Below are 17,438 nucleotides of genomic sequence, written 5' to 3'. Positions count from 1 at the left end.
TATCTAACTTAGTATGCTGACTGCGATCCCTAAAAACTTGACTTCCTGGAGAGGGAATTGGTCAGTGAATCCAAAGGTAACTAAGAGGCCCCCAGATAGGTATTATCCACAAAGTCGTTCAAGTCCCTCGAAAGACCAGCCAGCAACTTCACCGGCTCTTGTTTCTTGAGCAGTTTCTGCTGCCGCTATCCTTTCGATAAATCAATTGGGCTTATCTCAATTGTAGGTGTCCACGACAGATGAAATCGGACACCCAGGAGCGGAAAGCGCCGACTTCATTGCATCGTACAGGAGACTTACTACCGCCGATGGAAACAATATCATCAGATCGGCAAGTCTCAACACACCAAAGACAATGTTTACCCTCTCCCCCCCAATAACTGCCGGAAGTATGTTATCTACAGCGCGGGCAAATTTGGTAGCCTTGGCCGGATCTGTAGTCTTCTTTATTTCAGGATACCATAACGCCTGTAATAAGTATATCCGTGGTTGGAGGCTTTGCTCTGGATATCGAAATCTTAAGGGTGGTACTTTGCAACAAAATGTTCGTCGAAACTGAAGGCTTCGAGGTCAAACGACCTGCCGGCTTTAACAGCAATTTCATATCTGATCTTTGTCAGCTCCTATAGGGCATTCTTCCTGACAGGTTCTCCTCACATAAGTTTCCCTGGTCTCGAAACCGGAAAGAGTTGATAAATAACGGCTGTTAAGTTTTTCTTCATAAGTTACAAATCAGTCGCCGCTAGCCCCCATGGCCAGGAAGGTAGATACTCTGGTCTGCATAAGCTCGTCAAGAATTTAACGCCACTAGGAGAAAAGAAGTTCCTTCTTGTGTCTGGTTTATCTGGGTAGAGCTGCCCTTGTTAAGACCCTTGGGAGTATTTGTCAGGCCTCTGATACCAGGCTTCATGGCCTATAACTTAGAGGGACTCGTGTTCTAGTGAACCAAACTTTGGAGGCAGAATCTCGACTGCGGTTGTGTATTATAGCAAAGGTCAGTTGATGTAGGCTTGTTCGAATTCGGGACCTCCGTGATAATCCAGGTGAGTCTCGAGACAGTAGAGGCGAATCATCGATAAAGTCAATCCCGAGATGACTGTGGCAAGGCTTGGACCAACAAGATTGTAAACATACTACATATGACGAAAGCAGTTAGCCATGGCCTGCTCGGTCTCTAGGAACTCGGTGACGAAATCAGCATACAATTCCGTAAACCCAAGAGTTGCAGAGATACTACCCGGAATGATTTCAGGGGCATTATAACACATCAAAGTCAACTTTCCGAGTTCAAGATTTTGGCAGCTCTATGCCTCCATCTGTGAAGGTCATTCCAATGGAAAGGCCCCAGCCTACTAGATGTAGACAACTTCGAGGATTATATAGAGGCCATATCAGAGGACAAGGAATGTAGAGCTGCTGTCTTTTGGCTGTTAAAAGTCCCGCGCTGAGTCATGTATCGTCAAAGTCGATTTAATTGATAGCAACACAAAGTGAAAAGAAATGCAGCTCAAGATATAGATATAACATGCCATTGAAATCTTCTCAGCTAAGGTTTTGAAGTAAATGAACCCTATCCTTATATTGACAGTGCAACAGACTTAGACAAATTCCTACAACTCCAGATCAAGCCATATTCTCGAGATTTCAACGTAAACTCCAACTCCGTGCTGACCAAGTGTCACCCTAACCAAGCAGAATTCCTACCTCATCTTTGGCTTGTGCCTCCCAGGTCTTTAGTAAGATCTGACCGACACCCCTACGGTACGCAATGTCTCCAATGCGCTCGATCCAAAGGACATTGACAAAGTCAATCATTTCATCTGCATCCATATGCTCTTCAAATTTCTCATTATCAAATACATGCGAGCCGCGACGCTCTGTCGCTGTTGATATGGCGATAAACTCTAGGCGCTCTTCACCATCATAGTTGGAAGATTGAATGCCCAGCCATGCGTCGTGAGCACGGAATTGACCTGCCCATCGGTTTGCTTTGTTCCAAATGGTACCTACGGCAAGGGGTGGATTAGTTCGATCACGATGAGCGAGAGTTGTATGAAACTCAACCTCAAAGAAACCAGTTGTTGTTTTGAATGACAGGAGTGGGCCAGGGTAGGCTTGCTCGCCTACAGGTGGCTCATAACCACCCGTCTCGGGAGGATCCTCGACAGGAATGGGATATTTGAACAACGCAGAGTCGTCACTATCGTGAACATAGTACGAACCGCTGCGAGACCATCCGGGAGGGAGCTCCGAGCTAGGGCTCCGACGCCCCCGAAGATCACGGTACTGAAGGCCGGTGTTCATAACAGGGGCGGTTGCGGCTCGGTCCGTCAAGCTCCAGGTAACGGTAGGTTTGATCCGGAAAGGGTGAGCGGATCGGTATCGTTTGGTCTCTTGACCACGTTTTCCAGTGCGAGCCTCTTCAACATAGTCTGCAGCGGCTCTCCACAAAGTCAAGTCGACCGGAATATTATCAAACCACCAGCCCATCCAAGACCAAGATGGGAGAAACGGTGGGCGAGAAAGGGCTCTTCGTCGAATGGACGCATGCGGGCGCCACAGCAAAGCAATGTCCAAGAACGCGATCGGCATGCCATAAATAAACCCACCAGGAAAAGAACGAGATAGTACGTGTGTGATTCCAGCAAAAGCAGGCAGCGTGTCATCGACAAGCGTCAATTTCCGTGCGCTGTATTCCATCGCGTAGCGGGCGTACTCATCAAGATCAGGCCAAGGTGGGTGCTGAAACGCAAACGCAGCATCAGGGACAGCGCCCGTACACTCTTGACGACCTCCTCTGAGCTTCTTCATCACACTGTTTGGGCTCCCCTGCCATGTCTCGCAGTGACATTCCCAGGTTATTGAGTCTTCAAAGAAAAAGACCGAACGTCGAGAATAAATGCGCTCAACCAAAGTCCAGCCCCTCGTGTACCACGGCGAGGCGGCAACCAACTCCTGGTGAGTACGACCAGTGGTTCGAAGGCCGCGCGTTGATCGCTTTGGATCAAGTGAAGGCAGCCCTGTATAAACGTCGCCAGTGGCGGCAACAATGGTCAGGTAAGAATTAGAAAAGACGTATGCCATGTGCTTAATGTGATCATCCATCTCTTCCCGATTATCCTGGGTTACACAGATACGGTCAATCCAAATGTGTCGGATTCCAAGTTTCTTAGCAAGCCACATGGCGTCCAGATAAGTCTGAGGCATGTCGAGATTGGGCAGGCGATCTTGGAAAGCTTCCACGTTAGATTGAAGCAGATGTGTAAACATCGGTGCTCTGTTGCGCTGGGTACCGTTGACATAGCTGAGAGCCAAATAACGGTCCTTGGGTGTTGCCTTGACTAAGCGGCGCTCAACGACGTCAATGAGCCAGGTAGGGCGCCATGTTGTGATATCAATATCAGAAGAGACGGCGCAGTGGTGGTGGTGATCAGCGTTACAAGCATCAAGCCACTCACGAATGCGAAGAACTGGGCCACCCTTGGTAACAGCGGAAGATGCACGGCGTTGAATTGAGGAAGCGACAGCTGGAATTGGAATCTCCTTCTCCTTTTCACCACGAACTGCCCTAAACGATCCAAGCAGGCGGTCGGTGATACTGTTTCGCTTGCTAGAATTCGGAGGATGATCTCTATCGCGGGGTTCCCGGGGAACACGCGGAGGGACACGGCTCTCGCGACGCCTATCTCTGTCAACCTCCCTATCTTTGAGTCTGTCTCTGTCCTTCCCGTTTGCAAAGTCCCTGTCTCTTCCGTGATCATCATCTCGGTCTCTCCCATTGTCGCGATCTCTGTCTCTTGCATCGTCGAATGGTCTGTCGCGATCTCTGTCTCTGTCTTTGTCCCTGTCGTAATCACGATCTCTGTCACGGTCTTTGATACGATCTAGATCTCGATCGGCAACCCCATCAATATCCAGGTCTCGGTCCAAGTCGCGGTCGTGATCTCTCTCCCGGTCCCTTTCTCGATCTCTTTCACGGTCTCTATCCCTATCCCTATCACGGTCGCGTGGTCTGTCGCGGTCACGTTCTGGCTCAGGAGAGCTTTCATCGCGGGAATCATGCGAAGGACTGCGGTCTGGCATCGTCGGTCAAGATTACAGGCCTATAGCAAGTACGCAGAAGACGTGGCGTTGGCGCATACCACAATTGTTGTCGCAATATACCCCTAGGTCTTCCACGGGATGTACGAATGATCAGATTGGCTGGGGTTCGAAAAATCTCATATTGATGTCCGAGAATTGGTCATCATAAGTGTACATGTTGGTCAAAGCCCCTCAGCTTTCGCGGCCTGGATGGACAGCGCCGACATCTTATTGGCTCGTCAGACCTATGCGCAAACAAACGGGTTGAACAACGTCATCCAAGCAACGGTAGGAAATGGAGCTGCAATAAGGAGAATGTATAAGTAGGATTTGGGACAAATAAAACAGCACAACTTAATTAAGTTAAATATTGAGTTACTAAGATAATATAAAAGAAGTATCTAAGTACTAGATCTTAAATATATTTGGCAAAATGAAATACGTAAAAAGTACTAAAAAAATATTAAAAGCAAGGTCGAACCGAGGATTGAACTCGGGACCTTCTGCGTCCAAGTATGAACCATACGTTGTGAGGCAGACGTGATAAACCACTACACCACTCGACCCGGATCTTAGAATGCAAAGTCTTTCTTGAATATATAATGCTAAGCCAAGGGGTAAGATACCTGCCTACTAACCCAGGTACTTGGTACCTATACATTGTAGTTCTTAACGAAGTACAACAGGCAAGCAATTAAGTCACAAGGGAGAGATGACTTGTTAATGAGCAGGCTACTTTTATGTTAGATGGAGGCAGGTATGAAGCAAATCTAGGATTCGGCCGGTATGTGTGGTCATACATTCTACTGAAGCTTGATAAAGCTTGGGCTGAGGATAAAGAATGAATGAATGATGGATGAAGGAGAGAATATGGTCCCTCTTATAAGAAGAGTGGTGTTAGTCATTGGACATAATAATAAGGTGAGGTACCTACCTTAGAGGTACCTTAGTTGCAGGGGACTGTACGACTTGGCTCCAAGCCACGAAAGCTGAAAATATGACATGACATTGGATAGAAACACTGGGTGCTAATTCAGAATTATAATTCATTAGATGCATCTGACGACCTTCTTCGCCCTTCTCTATAGAAGAGCTTTAGACATCCAAGGACACCTGCCAACCTTCTAAATTTGAATTCTAAACCAAACACCTACCCTTATCCAATTCTTCAGAACTGCCCCGCCTTTCCTCAATTTTCTACCCAGTGGTGAGTGGGACGAAGACTACATATGGTAGTTTGTTCTTTAACCTGAATTAATCACCCAAAGTCGTCTTTATCATGACCAAATTCCGGCCCTGCATTGACCTTCATGCAGGTCAGGTCAAGCAGATTGTCGGCGGTACTCTTGATAGCACATCGTCAGCTCTTCAGACCAACTATGTCTCGCAACATCCTCCGGCTCACTTTGCCCAATTATACCGCGACAATGATCTCACTGGTGCACATGTCATTATGTTAGGGCCAGGAAATGAGGGGCCTGCTAAAGAGGCGCTTGAAGCCTGGCCCGGTGGTCTTCAGGTTGGAGGTGGCATCAATGACAAGAATGCAACGGAATGGCTGAATGCGGGAGCAGAGAAGGTATAGTGAATGAGGCACCACGTAGGAGCGATCTAATATCCAATAGGTCATCATTACATCGTACCTTTTTCCTGAGGGCCGCTTCAGTCAAGTGAGGCTTGATGCAGTGTTGCAAGCTCTTGGCGGTGATAAAAGCAAACTTGTTATTGACCTGAGTTGCCGACGCCGAGGAGAGGATTCCTGGTTCGTTGCAATGAACAAATGGCAAACCATCACAGATATGGAAGTCAACCAAGGTAAGTCCCCCAGAAGGTATGCTCAAAGTCAATCGCTCACCAGCCACAGAATCCATCAAGTCTTTGGAGCCTTACTGCTCGGAGTTCTTGATCCATGCTGCAGATAACGAGGGTCTACAAAGGGGAGTTGATGAGAATCTTGTGCAGCGCCTTTCTGAATGGTGTACGATTCCAGTGACTTATGCTGGAGGTGGTAGACATCTTGAGGACTTGGACAACGTGAAGAGGCTCAGCAATGGTAAGGTGGACCTCACAATCGGAAGTGCATTGGACTGTTTCGGAGGCTCAGGTGTCAAGTTCGATGATTGTGTTGCTTGGAATAAGAAACAAAACATTTAGAAGGAGAATTTATTGACTTATGAACTAATTCTAAGCCGCAATAGTATCGGCGAGGCTGCATGCAGCTCTATGGTACTGATCTATAACCCTTGGACCAGTGCTAGCATCCATAGCAGTCGACCACCTTACCCTGTAATATCCATATATAGACAATAATTCAACGATGTGTAAGATGCCTGCATACTAGGTAGGTAAGCCCGTGATGGCAATTGAAAAGGTAGTCGGGGTTTACCTACCAATGGATACTTACCTGGTATTAATCTGGCTGATGAAGGGTAATGTTCGGTAGTTCTGGCTACGGTTCTAGCATAAATAAACAATATATCAATCAAAGTTAGTGATCAACTATTTTCATACCTCCCATGCCCACTTCGAAGTGGGCGACTGGAAATCTAGAACCTAGTAGGCTTTGGACAAGAAGCTGCTGCCAGCCAGGAACCAAGGCTGCTTACGTCGTATTGAATCGATCGAAGTAATGCAGGTCCATCATCATTGTTGATTCGGAATACTAAGTACATCCATGGATGATCAAATAGCAAAAACAAAGATCCAGACCTGGCCCGTGGTTAAGCGAAGGGTCAGTGCGGATGAGATAGGAAATACCATGTGAGACTCTATGGTAAACAACAACGTTTACGGAGTAGTAAGAAACAAATATGCGCACAGAGAACGAGATGTGGATATATTTTCTGATGAGCTATGTAATGCTGGGTCTAGTGCCAGAATAGCCTCTAAGTGGTGCTCGGGAAGATCGTAACGCAAGACATGGCAGAGGCATCGTCTTTAGACTGGTGGATGCTCGATGGGGTGGGGATGGATCAAGTATCTTGAGGGTTTGTAAGGAGGTGGTAGTATAGGAGCGTAAAAAGGAAATCCGGATGCGAGATCACCACTAGGGGAGTCCGTCCCCTGTTTGCTACACAAACTTGCAGAAAACTCGCAGGAACTCGCAGTTTGATGCAGCAGATCCCATTGAGTTTTCCCACGTCTCCAGGGGTGAAACGAAATCGGAGAAAATAAAACGTCATGAAGAGGAAGCTCAGTTGGGGAAAACAACAAGCATCACGTAAACATTGGGTTGCAGAGGTTGTCAAGGATGATGCTGGGCTAAGCAACCAATTATTTGCTTTTGAAGTGCGGCTGGCTGCGCTGCTGCCATGGCGACTATGAGCTGTGCTCCTGTTTGCAACGCTGCAAGGGATGCTGGGCTGGCTTACCATGTAGTGGAGGGAAGCTCTGGATCGTCCTTGGAGGGGATGGAGCCGCTATAACAGGGGCGGGGTAAGTTTCTAGCACCCTGCTGCATTGTAGCAAGATGGCTAGTGTCTCCAACGTCCGACTTTAGCTCGGTTCTGACCACCGTCTCCCAGGCAACGCCTACAATGTTTGTTTTCCCATCGTCCAATCAGGCGCATTCCTTGGGCTGCTTTATGTGCTTCCCTTAAACACATCAACTCGCCAAAGACGCTCTTCTAACCTCCGACTTTCATAACATAACATCAGTTCGTGCAAGTTGTGTCGAGTTGAGTCGTCTAGCCTTTGATAGAGCTGTCGTCTGGTTGCCCGTTAAAGGCGTATTTCTTTCTTCTACCAGCAGACATTGGTCGCATTTCTTACTTGCATTCATTCACATTTGGTGCTGTGCTTCACACCGAGTCGCAACATTCCTCTGCTTCATTTCCTTGTGTATAGTGGACTCGCATGCCAATGCGTTGATAGTCGCTTACTTCGACTTGCGACCGATTTACTTATCACGATTGTAGCATGGCTACTGAATCGGTATGTAGACCGCGCCACTCGCCCTGATTCTCGGGCAAAATGTCTCTGACTAGATCTCAGGTGCATCCCTTGCGAATCAACAAGACAACTACACCAACCAAAGGTCCATCCGCCATGGCGAGTGGAATCCCTCGCCCGCTGTCGGAGCTCTCGCCGACAGAAATGAGAAGAAACTCTCCCAGCTGGCATAGACAATCCACTGGTTCTCCCAAGGTACGTCGGCTGACCGCCAACTAATGTTTGGTCTTCTGTATTGATAGCATGCAGAAATCCCCCGGAAATCCCGACTCGTCACCATTCCAACCTTCACCTGTGGAATCAGTGACATCTCCTCGTTTGTTTTGGCAAAACCGCAACTCTGAAAACCTATACGGATCTGGGTCACCATCACCAAACCGCCGCTCTTCAATTGAGCGTCTTCAGAAAGCGTCTCGGGTGAGGAACAGCAACATCCTTGCACTCGAACAGAAGCAGGAATATGATCCCACTCGAATCCCTCAGATCGAAAGACCCCTCGCTAAGGTCCAAGGGAACGCCTTTGGGTCGACTGGATCCTTCCGCTCTTCGACTATTGAGCGCCCAATCTTTGGCCATTCTCGAAGTGACAGCGCGATGACTATTCCTGCCGTCAGCCCAAAGTCGTCTACCCAGACAGCCGGCTCACCGAATCGTCCTCTGACGCCCAGCCGAGATCAAGTATCGCCTACGAAGTCCTCCCTTTCACACTCAAGGTTCAAGAACAGCTTTGATATGGAGACGAACACTTGGTCATTTGGCTCACCCGAAGAGGATGATGATCATCCGATGGGACGTCGCCACGCAAAAAGTGTGACTTTTGATGCCGCACCCCCTCAGATCAACGAATATGAGATGGCAACTCCCGATCTGTCGTCTATCGGCACCAACTCTCGTGAGGGAAGCTATGAGTCAATCGAGTATGATGAGGACGAGGATGACGTCCTGTATGATCCTGGCCACGTTGATCTTGAGGGCGATAGCTTTGACGCTTCCCTGGAAGACACAGACAAAACTCCTGTTGTTGGGCCTGATGACTGGAGAGGCGACAGTCCCATGGTGAACCGCAATGGGCCTCGTGAGTACAGTGACAGTCCCATGCCCGAGGGTACACCTTCTGCTGCCACGGCTGGTCGTCCTTTACATATTCGAAGTGACTCTACGACTTCAAACGGGGAGCATCGGCCTCTGCCACCTCTTCCTGGTTTTATGAGCCATTCCCGCAACAATTCTGCGCCCTCTTCACCTGCATCGCCAAGTCTGTCAGCAACCGCAGAAAGAATGCTTGGGTCTAACAGAAATCTTCCATCTCCTCCTCAAGCCTCTGCCACAAGCAAGTCGGACATCCATAGCATTGGCAATGCCAAGATGTCGCTTGAGGAGCGATTGAGACTCATGATGTTGTCGGACGATGGCGATGGCAAGACCGCGGCGGAGCAGCAGCGTGAGCGCCGCCTTCGTAGAGCTAATGGCCGCGAACGATTGAGCAGCCCAATCTCTGAGCCCGAGTCAGCAACAAGCCTCAACGATGCTCTTCAAGAACATGATGACGTCGTTGGTGACATGTCGGCTCTTGATGATTATCAATTACCTCCGCGTATTTCCCGGGACTCCATCATGCGAAAGGTCAACGGTAACAACCAGACATCCGATCAAGAAAAGGATTGCATCTTCTCTTCCCCTCCCACCTCAAGAAGTCCAAGTAGAAGCCCCGAAAGGCAGGTTCCTGCAGACCCTGATGTGCCTATTCCGTCTACCGAGGATTCTTTGCACGGTGTGTCCGATGAGGAGGAAGAAGAGGAAGAGGAAGGTAGTGTCATCATCAGAAGAATGCCTGAGAGCGAGATCGAGTTTTACGAGGACTCGGACGTCGATTTCGATGAAGAGGAGTCCAAGCTGGAGCTGCCAGCTGACAGTGATAGTGAAAGCCACTATTCGTCACAGGAACCCACACCGACACAAGCCAAACCTGAAGAAGTCCAGGAGGAGGCAAGAGAGGAAAACCTAGAGCTTGATGATCTCCGAGAGGAGGTCATGACACCTAGACCGACTCAGACCCAAAACGAGAGCGTCTCATCGTTGCCAGAGTTTTCTTCAGGCGACAAAGATGCCTCCTTCTCTAGAGATTTTGAGTCTTACATGCTCCCCGAGCCTGAGGAGCCCAAAGTGATTGAAGAGCCTGTGAAAGAAGCCAAGGAGATTGAGGCTCCAAAAATGGCTGATGCCCATGCTTACCTTCAGCGCCCATTCACTCCTGAGCATCTCTCTAAGCCTGAGTATGATGGCACTGGATGGGGTGATCCTGAGGACGAATATGATGATGACTGCCCCAGCACACCAGACTCGGTTATTCACCACCCAGCTCCTGTCCGTGCGGAAGAGCCTGAGCAAGCCGCTATTCCCGAGCGATCTGCCACCATCAAGGCGCCAGGTTCAAAGCTTAAGACTCGTTTGTCAAACACTCCCTCGGACATTAGTGCTATGCGAGAGGCTCGCCGACAAGTGAGCATGGAGGTTCCCGATGTCCCTCCGATTCCCGACAAGCATAGCAAGCGCCTCTCGAAAGACAATAACGGACTCTTGCTCACTGGTGACGAATTCATTAACCGTCATCCTAGTTTCAAGAACCGCAGCTTGACATTGGATCTTGACTTAGGTCTCAGCCTCGACCAAGACTTTGAGCGAGTCATCGAGGCCCAAAAGGTGGCTTACAACGATCTCTTTATTCAACCCCCAGCCCACAACAGCCCCAGTAGACAAGTGTCTGCAGCAAATGCCCAACAACAAATTGCTGAAGGACTCAGTGCTAACGTAACATCTCGTCGTCAGCGCGGTTATCTCATGCGACAAAATACGAAAGTTGTTACTGCCAGTGACAAGGATACCGAAGACTTTCGAGTTGCCAGATCCGTTGGAAACTCTCCTGTGAAGGAGGATAGGCCCATGTCATGCATTGTTGAGCCATGGAACGGTAAGCCTCGCCAGAGAAGTGTGCGGAAGCGTGTTGGCGGCAGCACTGGACCTGTGCCACCTATGCCCGGTCAAGAAAGTAATGCAACAGCCGTTAGTCATTCTCCTGTCGACGAGGACCTGACACTTGAAATGGCAACGCCAGAAAGTGGAGAGAGAGGCCGCCTATTCGTCAAGGTTATGGGTGTTAAAGATCTTGACCTACCTCTTCCAAGAAGTGAGTTTCAGTAATGAAATGGCCAAGGATACGTCTAACAGAAGCAGATGAGCGAACTTGGTTCAGTCTCACCCTCGATAACGGTGTACATTGTGTGACTACAGCATGGCTTGAGCTAGCTCGCAATGCTCCAATTGGTCAGGAGTTTGAGCTCGTCGTACCCAATGACCTCGAGTTTCAACTGACCCTCAATGTCAAACTGGAGAAACCTGTTGAGCGTGCTAAGCCGCCGCCACCTACAGTCAAGACACATAAGCACAAAACCTCGACCTTCAGCAGGGTATTCGCATCACCCAAGAAACGCAAAGAACTGGAGCTCCGCCAGCGGGAAGAAGAGGAACGTGCTGTACAGCAACAAAAGGACGCCCAAGCCAAGCAGCGCACTGGACCTCCCACAGCTTACGAGCTTCTATCTCCTCTGGCTGCGGAGGACGGTAGCTTTGGTCGCGCCTATGTTTGTCTTCGGGAACATGAGAGTCGGTGCTTTGGTCGGCCTTATATGGCTGAAGTTGCTTGCTTCAATGAATGGGCCACAGAAGAGGCTGGATTTGCGTCCAGTGTCAAGAGCAAGCGTGGCAACACGGCCGTTGTCCGACGTGCACCCTACAAGGTGGGCAAGTTGGAGCTTCAGCTCCTCTTTGTTCCTCGCCCTAAGAATGCTACAGACGATGATATGCCCAAGAGTATGAACTCATGCATCCGGGAGCTCAAGGCAGCAGAAGAGAGGATGTCCCGCAACTGGGAGGGTCACCTTAGTCAACAAGGTGGTGATTGCCCTGTAAGTTCATATTCACCTGCTCTTATTCTCTCTTCAAAACTAACATTGATCCAGTACTGGCGACGCAGGTATTTTAAGCTTGTGGGTACCAAGCTCACTGCTTATCATGAGGCAACTCGTCAACCTCGAGCTACCATCAACCTGGCCAACGCCAAACGGTTAATTGACGATCGTCGAGCGTTGACAGAAAAGGAGACGACTGGTAGAGGGGGCCGACGACGTCGATCTGCTTTTGCGGAAGATGAAGAAGGCTACATGTTTGTCGAGGAAGGATTCCGTATCCGATTCAACAACGGTGAACTCATTGACTTCTACGCAGACACAGCTGCAGACAAGGAAGGCTGGATGAAGGTCCTCACTGACGTTGTCGGACGTGACAATCCAGATGATGACTCTTCAAATCAGCGAGCTAAGGCTAAGTGGTGTCAGTTGGTTCTTCGACGAGAAGAGCAATTACGTCGCCGAGCATCAGGTCGCCGAGTGAACTCACGCCCTAAGAGTATGTTCCTCTAAGACACGATTTCACTCAAGCAAGCTCTTATGACGGAGACGAAAATGAGACAGGGTGCTGGACGCCGTAACACTACTACCTGGACCAGGCGTTCAGGGCCAGCAGGATATTCATGATAGATGTCTCTGTTCTCCATTCTTCTGGTATTGGTTTATATGGTTGACGGTTGATGGGGTACTACCTTGATGTTGTAATACGATTGGAGTTGGGGTTGTTGTTGTATCCTTGGCTGAGGAAATTGGGAGCATTGGCCGTTTATGCACTTATAAGGCGTCGGCGAGGACATGGCTTATCGTTGTTTCACTTGTTTCTTGGGGTAATAGGCGCTTGCGCGCCAAGGAATTTCAGCTTATAGCAGGGCATTATATCGAATCGTCTAAAATATCACTGATGAGTGTAAAAACAAGTGCTCAGCCAGAACTTTTCAGGCGGTATGTTGATTGCACGTGACAGTCCATGAACAACACGTATCCACGTTCATACCTAGGAGCAATGCAATGCTGGGTGGCACGACCCACCTGGATATCCTAGCCCAGCAGGGAGCTTATGAGGCGCAGCGCAATTTATAGTGGCTCACACCTTAGCTACCGTACCTTACAGAACCTCACCTCGTATTGGTACATCTCACCTTCCCAGTTACAACCACGGCGTCGTTGCCAAGTTGACCCTTTAGCGACTCAATCAATCCTCGATATAACGACGTCTTGTCATTGCATACACTGTCATTCCATTTTATTTTACCCTTAATCAACTATAAACCACCATGGCTGGCCGTTTTGTGCGGGCGTCCAAGTATCGTACGTGCTGGCGCAAACCTACCGCGCCGAGATTCGTTATGCTGACGTTGCTCACCAGGACACGTCTTTGGAAAGTCCACGAGAAAGGAATTTTGCTACGACAACCTTCATATTAGTCGTAATGCTTGGGACACAAACTTGGTCAAGGTGCGTCGTACTGAATCGCTGCACGTGGTGCAATCAGTCTTTCAACGAGAGAGTTCAGCGCGCTGATTTAGGGGGTGGTTGGTTTCGTGTAGGTCAACCCCGAGTATCTCTCAGTCAATTGGGATGCCTCCGGTGGCGGCGCATTCGCTGTTATTCCTCTGAACGAGCGTGGAAAACTTCCCGACCAGATTCCACTGTTTCGTGGCCATACTGCTGCGGTACTCGACACTGACTGGTATGCATTCCTATTGTTGGGCCCATGAGCTGCGTCGGCGCTTACGATAATTCAAGGAATCCTTTTCACGACAACATAATCGCCTCTGCATCTGATGATGGCAAGGTTTTTATTTGGGAGGTTCCTGAAGGCTTTACGCTACATACCGACGCCGAGGAAATTACAGATGTCGCACCTGTGAGCAAGCTTGCTGGCCACCCCAGGTTGGTCTCCTATGTTGTCGCTTGTCAGTCAAGCCACTAATCCCCGATCAGAAAGGTCGGACAGGTCCTTTTCAATCCTGCGGCCGAAAACATTCTCGCCTCTGCATCTGGCGACTTCACGGTCAAACTCTGGGACATTAGAACTGGTCAGTCGCCTCTTGCTCTCAAGCACAATGATATCGTCCAGAGTCTGTCATGGAATGCCAGTGGCAGCATGCTAGTTACCACCTCGCGGGATAAGAAGATTCGGGTGTGGGATGTCCGACAGGAGAAACCCGTTCACGAAGCGCCTGGCCATGGTGGTGCCAAGAACAGTCGCGCTGTCTGGCTGGGAGAGCACAACCGCTTCGCGACGACTGGTTTCTCGCGTATGAGTGAACGACAAATAGCTCTCTGGGAGCCTGGCAGGACGGAGCCCATTGGCGGCTTCACCATGCTGGATTCCATCTCTGGTGTCTGCATGCCTTTCTGGGGTAAGATCTATCCTCCAATGTTCGGGCTGCGCTAGTGCTAAAAAATACGTTATAGATGATGGTTCAAACTGCCTGTACCTTGGTGGCAAGGGGTATGTTCTCATATATTTGCATGTTTCGCGACGCTACTGACGCTGTTCAGCGATGGCAACATTCGATACTTTGAATACGAGAACGACAAGTTCGAATTCCTTAGCGAGTACAAATCGGGCGACCCTCAACGCGGCATTGCCTTTATGCCTCGACGAGGCATCAATGTACGGTTTTCTTGCATCGAATCTAGTGTCACGTTCACTGACAGTTCTAGACCCACGAGAATGAAGTCATGAGGGCTTACAAAACAGTCAACGACGCTTATATTGAGCCTATCTCGTTCACAGTACCACGACGCGCTGAGACCTTCCAGGCTGATATTTTCCCTCCTGCCACTGGTACCAAGCCCGCTGCGACTGCTCAGGAATGGTTCGATGGCAAGACTGCTATTCCCAACAAGATTGACCTTGAGAGCATCTATGACGGCACTGCGCCCAAGGAGATCACCTCTGATTACAAGGCTCCTGCGGCCCCGTCTCCTGTTACTGAGAAGCCTGCACCAAAGATAGAAGAAACCAAGCCAGCGCCGGCACTGCGATCTCCTCCTCCCACTATGAGTGAACAGAAAGGATCAATCTCTGCTATGGCTTCCAGATACCAGGACAAGCAGGAGGAGGAGGAGGAGGAGGAGGATGACGCCTCTAGCTTCGAGGAGGTTTCGCGGCCTGCTCAGCGTCAAGCTGTCCCTGCAAAGTTTACTCCTCCCGTTCAACCGCAGACTGCCTCCGCTCCTTCCCCTTCCATCGTCGCAAAACCTTCTTCTCCAGTCAGGACTCCTGCTGCCGCCGCGTCCGCGGCTCCGCCACCCACTTCTCCAGCGCCCCGAGCTATCTCCTCCGCCCCCAGCGGTAGCGACTCTTCCCTTGCAGAAATCAAGCAACTAATCGAAGGCCAGACAAAGCTTATCAACTCCCAGAGCCAACAGATCACCCTGCTCACCGCTGAAGTCGAGGCTCTCAAGCGTAAGGTTAGCTCTGGCTCCCAGGATCAAAGCGAACGCATCCGCCAGCTTGAGCTCGAGTTAGAGGAGGCAAGATCTTGAAGAGCTCTTCGAACCCTTTTGGGATCTGAATAGTGACCTCGTCACAGACCTTGAAAACCATGGGAATGGATTGTAGCTGTAGCGAATCTGTATATATAGTTAGATAGGGTTTCTAAAGATTTGTTCCTTTATGGCCCGTTGATACTCTACGAACCGAGATCATTCGTCGATATTTTTCAGCGATATGATGCAGGAGTTTTCTAGTATACTTATTCTTTAACCTTGGGATATTGCTGTTTTCGCATATCTAGTGCCTGGTTCATCTTGGTCACTTCACCACTCCAGGATACCAACCGAAGATACATTGTTAGGGTGGCCCCTACAACCGCTACACGACTTCCCTTGACCAAAGGAATCTGCGCAACTCGGCTGACGAACAGCATAACAACCAAAGACGGTTCATTTCTAAACTGAGGATGCGAATGGACTGGTGCGCTTGAACCTACCCTACACTATCTCACGAAAATCAACCAAATACCACCACAAACAATGTCTGTTTTCTCATATACCGCCCTTGGGTTGTCTTACGGCCGCGTTTCAATATGCGCTTACTTTTTAACACGGCTGCAGGTCGACCATTCGCGTACCGGACCATTTTCGAGTGACAACAATGGAGCGTTTCAAAAACAAAACAATAGATCAAATAAGGGAGACTACTATTTATATCGTGACTATTTGGCTTGCCTACATCTACGCGCCTTAGAACACATATGTGGTGTTTCGACTGGTCGCTTCGGAGGAAGCCCAAGATAGCTGAGGTTGTCCGAAACAAGCACATCGGCGAGCAAGTCTTCAGCACACGTACACTGTGGCTGCTAGATCAACCAATATATATAAATTGAGGGGCTGAGAATTCCTTTCAACCAGAGATAGTGGCGATCCTTCGGTCCTGGCAAGCCTGGGCAAGGTCGACGAGTGACAGACCGATTAGTCTGACGACCTTCCGTGTATCGACCGCTGGAGAGCAACACGCAGGAGGAAGCAGAGCTGTGGGTTTGTCGTCACATTACGCCATCACAGTTGGGCCTCCCAGTGAGGAAAGCTCTGATAGTGGTATTGTTTCACAACAAGGAGCCCTGATGGGGCTCATGGTCCAGACTCGGATCTGCCCTGACGATGAGAAGAGCTTTCGAGAAACCACTACTATGTAGCTACATAGCAGCAAGCACTACCTTCTTGGCAGAGTGGCCGGGCCAATTCCGTGCTGAACAACAACAGAGTGGCGATACGACACCCCATAATAGAGAACCCGAGCGAAGTGTTCTGCCATAGCATTGATCATTGTCTCCGCTGTCGTGAGAGCCACCTCGCTTCGAGACCAACGTTCGGATCTAGACCATGACCGAGAACAGGGACAGAGAAGCTGCCGATCAAACAATCAAATGGCGTAAAAGGGTTTGACATACCCCGTTTGTTTGAATGACGTTGCATTCATAGATACCTATATCCATATGGGGAAGTTAGTTAAGCTAGGTTCACGAGAATAGCGTGCCAAGTGTGGTGAAACCTCGCAGACCTGGCTCGCTTCAGCAAGGGAGAGCAGAAGAATGCCCACTCAGCCACTACCTCAGTTCATAACCCATGGGTAACATGACTCAATGGAGGACATCGCACCTGGCTGTACGGAGAGGTCGTATGCAGGAACAAGCGGACATGGACCCCTGATGCCCGGAAACAGGAGTACGAAGTGTGAAGGGACAGGTCTGATGACCGACAACGCAAAGAGCCTGCTTCAAAATCTTCTGGAAAAGCTGGTGGCTGGACGTTTCGTGTTTCAAGTATTTGAAGCAGAGAACAGGGTCTGTTTCACGATCTCGGCAACATGATGTTAATGGAGATTTTGGGTCACAAAAGTACTGTTGTCGATGAACCAGAGGACCGGCGAGTTTGATGAACACACAGATCTCGGTTACGGCGAATAGTTAAACACGGACCTACTGG

The 17,438-nt window shown here is 49.4% G+C and overlaps 4 protein-coding genes across 4 annotated transcripts; 3 read left to right on the top strand and 1 right to left on the bottom strand.

Annotated features, from left to right (window-relative positions):
• Nucleotides 1-1,683: 1,683 nt before the first annotated feature.
• Nucleotides 1,684-4,083, bottom strand: FSUBG_12118 (tol; the record flags this gene model as incomplete). Its single annotated transcript, XM_036676875.1, has 1 exon — nucleotides 1,684-4,083. The coding sequence occupies one exon, from the start codon at nucleotides 4,081-4,083 to the stop codon at nucleotides 1,684-1,686; it is 2,400 nt and encodes a 799-aa protein (XP_036532410.1).
• Nucleotides 4,084-5,362: 1,279 nt separating this feature from the next.
• On the top strand, nucleotides 5,363-6,237 carry FSUBG_12117 (1-(5-phosphoribosyl)-5-imidazole-4-carboxamide isomerase; the record flags this gene model as incomplete). Its single annotated transcript, XM_036676874.1, has 3 exons — nucleotides 5,363-5,662; nucleotides 5,709-5,898; nucleotides 5,948-6,237. The coding sequence occupies 3 exons, from the start codon at nucleotides 5,363-5,365 to the stop codon at nucleotides 6,235-6,237; spliced, it is 780 nt and encodes a 259-aa protein (XP_036532409.1).
• A 1,764-nt stretch (nucleotides 6,238-8,001) lies between these two features.
• On the top strand, nucleotides 8,002-12,509 carry FSUBG_12116 (uncharacterized protein; the record flags this gene model as incomplete). The annotated part of the gene is made up of 5 exons (XM_036676873.1): nucleotides 8,002-8,016; nucleotides 8,077-8,229; nucleotides 8,284-11,218; nucleotides 11,260-11,996; nucleotides 12,051-12,509. 5 exons carry the CDS (start codon nucleotides 8,002-8,004, stop codon nucleotides 12,507-12,509), a joined length of 4,299 nt encoding a protein of 1,432 aa, XP_036532408.1.
• Nucleotides 12,510-13,270: 761 nt separating this feature from the next.
• On the top strand, nucleotides 13,271-15,497 carry FSUBG_12115 (Coronin crn1; the record flags this gene model as incomplete). Its single annotated transcript, XM_036676872.1, has 8 exons — nucleotides 13,271-13,304; nucleotides 13,363-13,451; nucleotides 13,544-13,686; nucleotides 13,743-13,889; nucleotides 13,941-14,362; nucleotides 14,418-14,454; nucleotides 14,505-14,619; nucleotides 14,670-15,497. The coding sequence occupies 8 exons, from the start codon at nucleotides 13,271-13,273 to the stop codon at nucleotides 15,495-15,497; spliced, it is 1,815 nt and encodes a 604-aa protein (XP_036532407.1).
• Between the last annotated feature and the right edge of the window lie 1,941 nt (nucleotides 15,498-17,438).

The sequence above is a fragment of the Fusarium subglutinans genome (genome assembly GCF_013396075.1).
Source record: "Fusarium subglutinans strain NRRL 66333 chromosome Unknown NRRL66333_c0000250, whole genome shotgun sequence".
Taxonomy (NCBI): Eukaryota; Fungi; Ascomycota; class Sordariomycetes; order Hypocreales; family Nectriaceae; genus Fusarium; species Fusarium subglutinans.
Note: the sequence above shows the minus strand (reverse complement) of the source record. Positions and strands in the feature narration are given on the sequence as shown.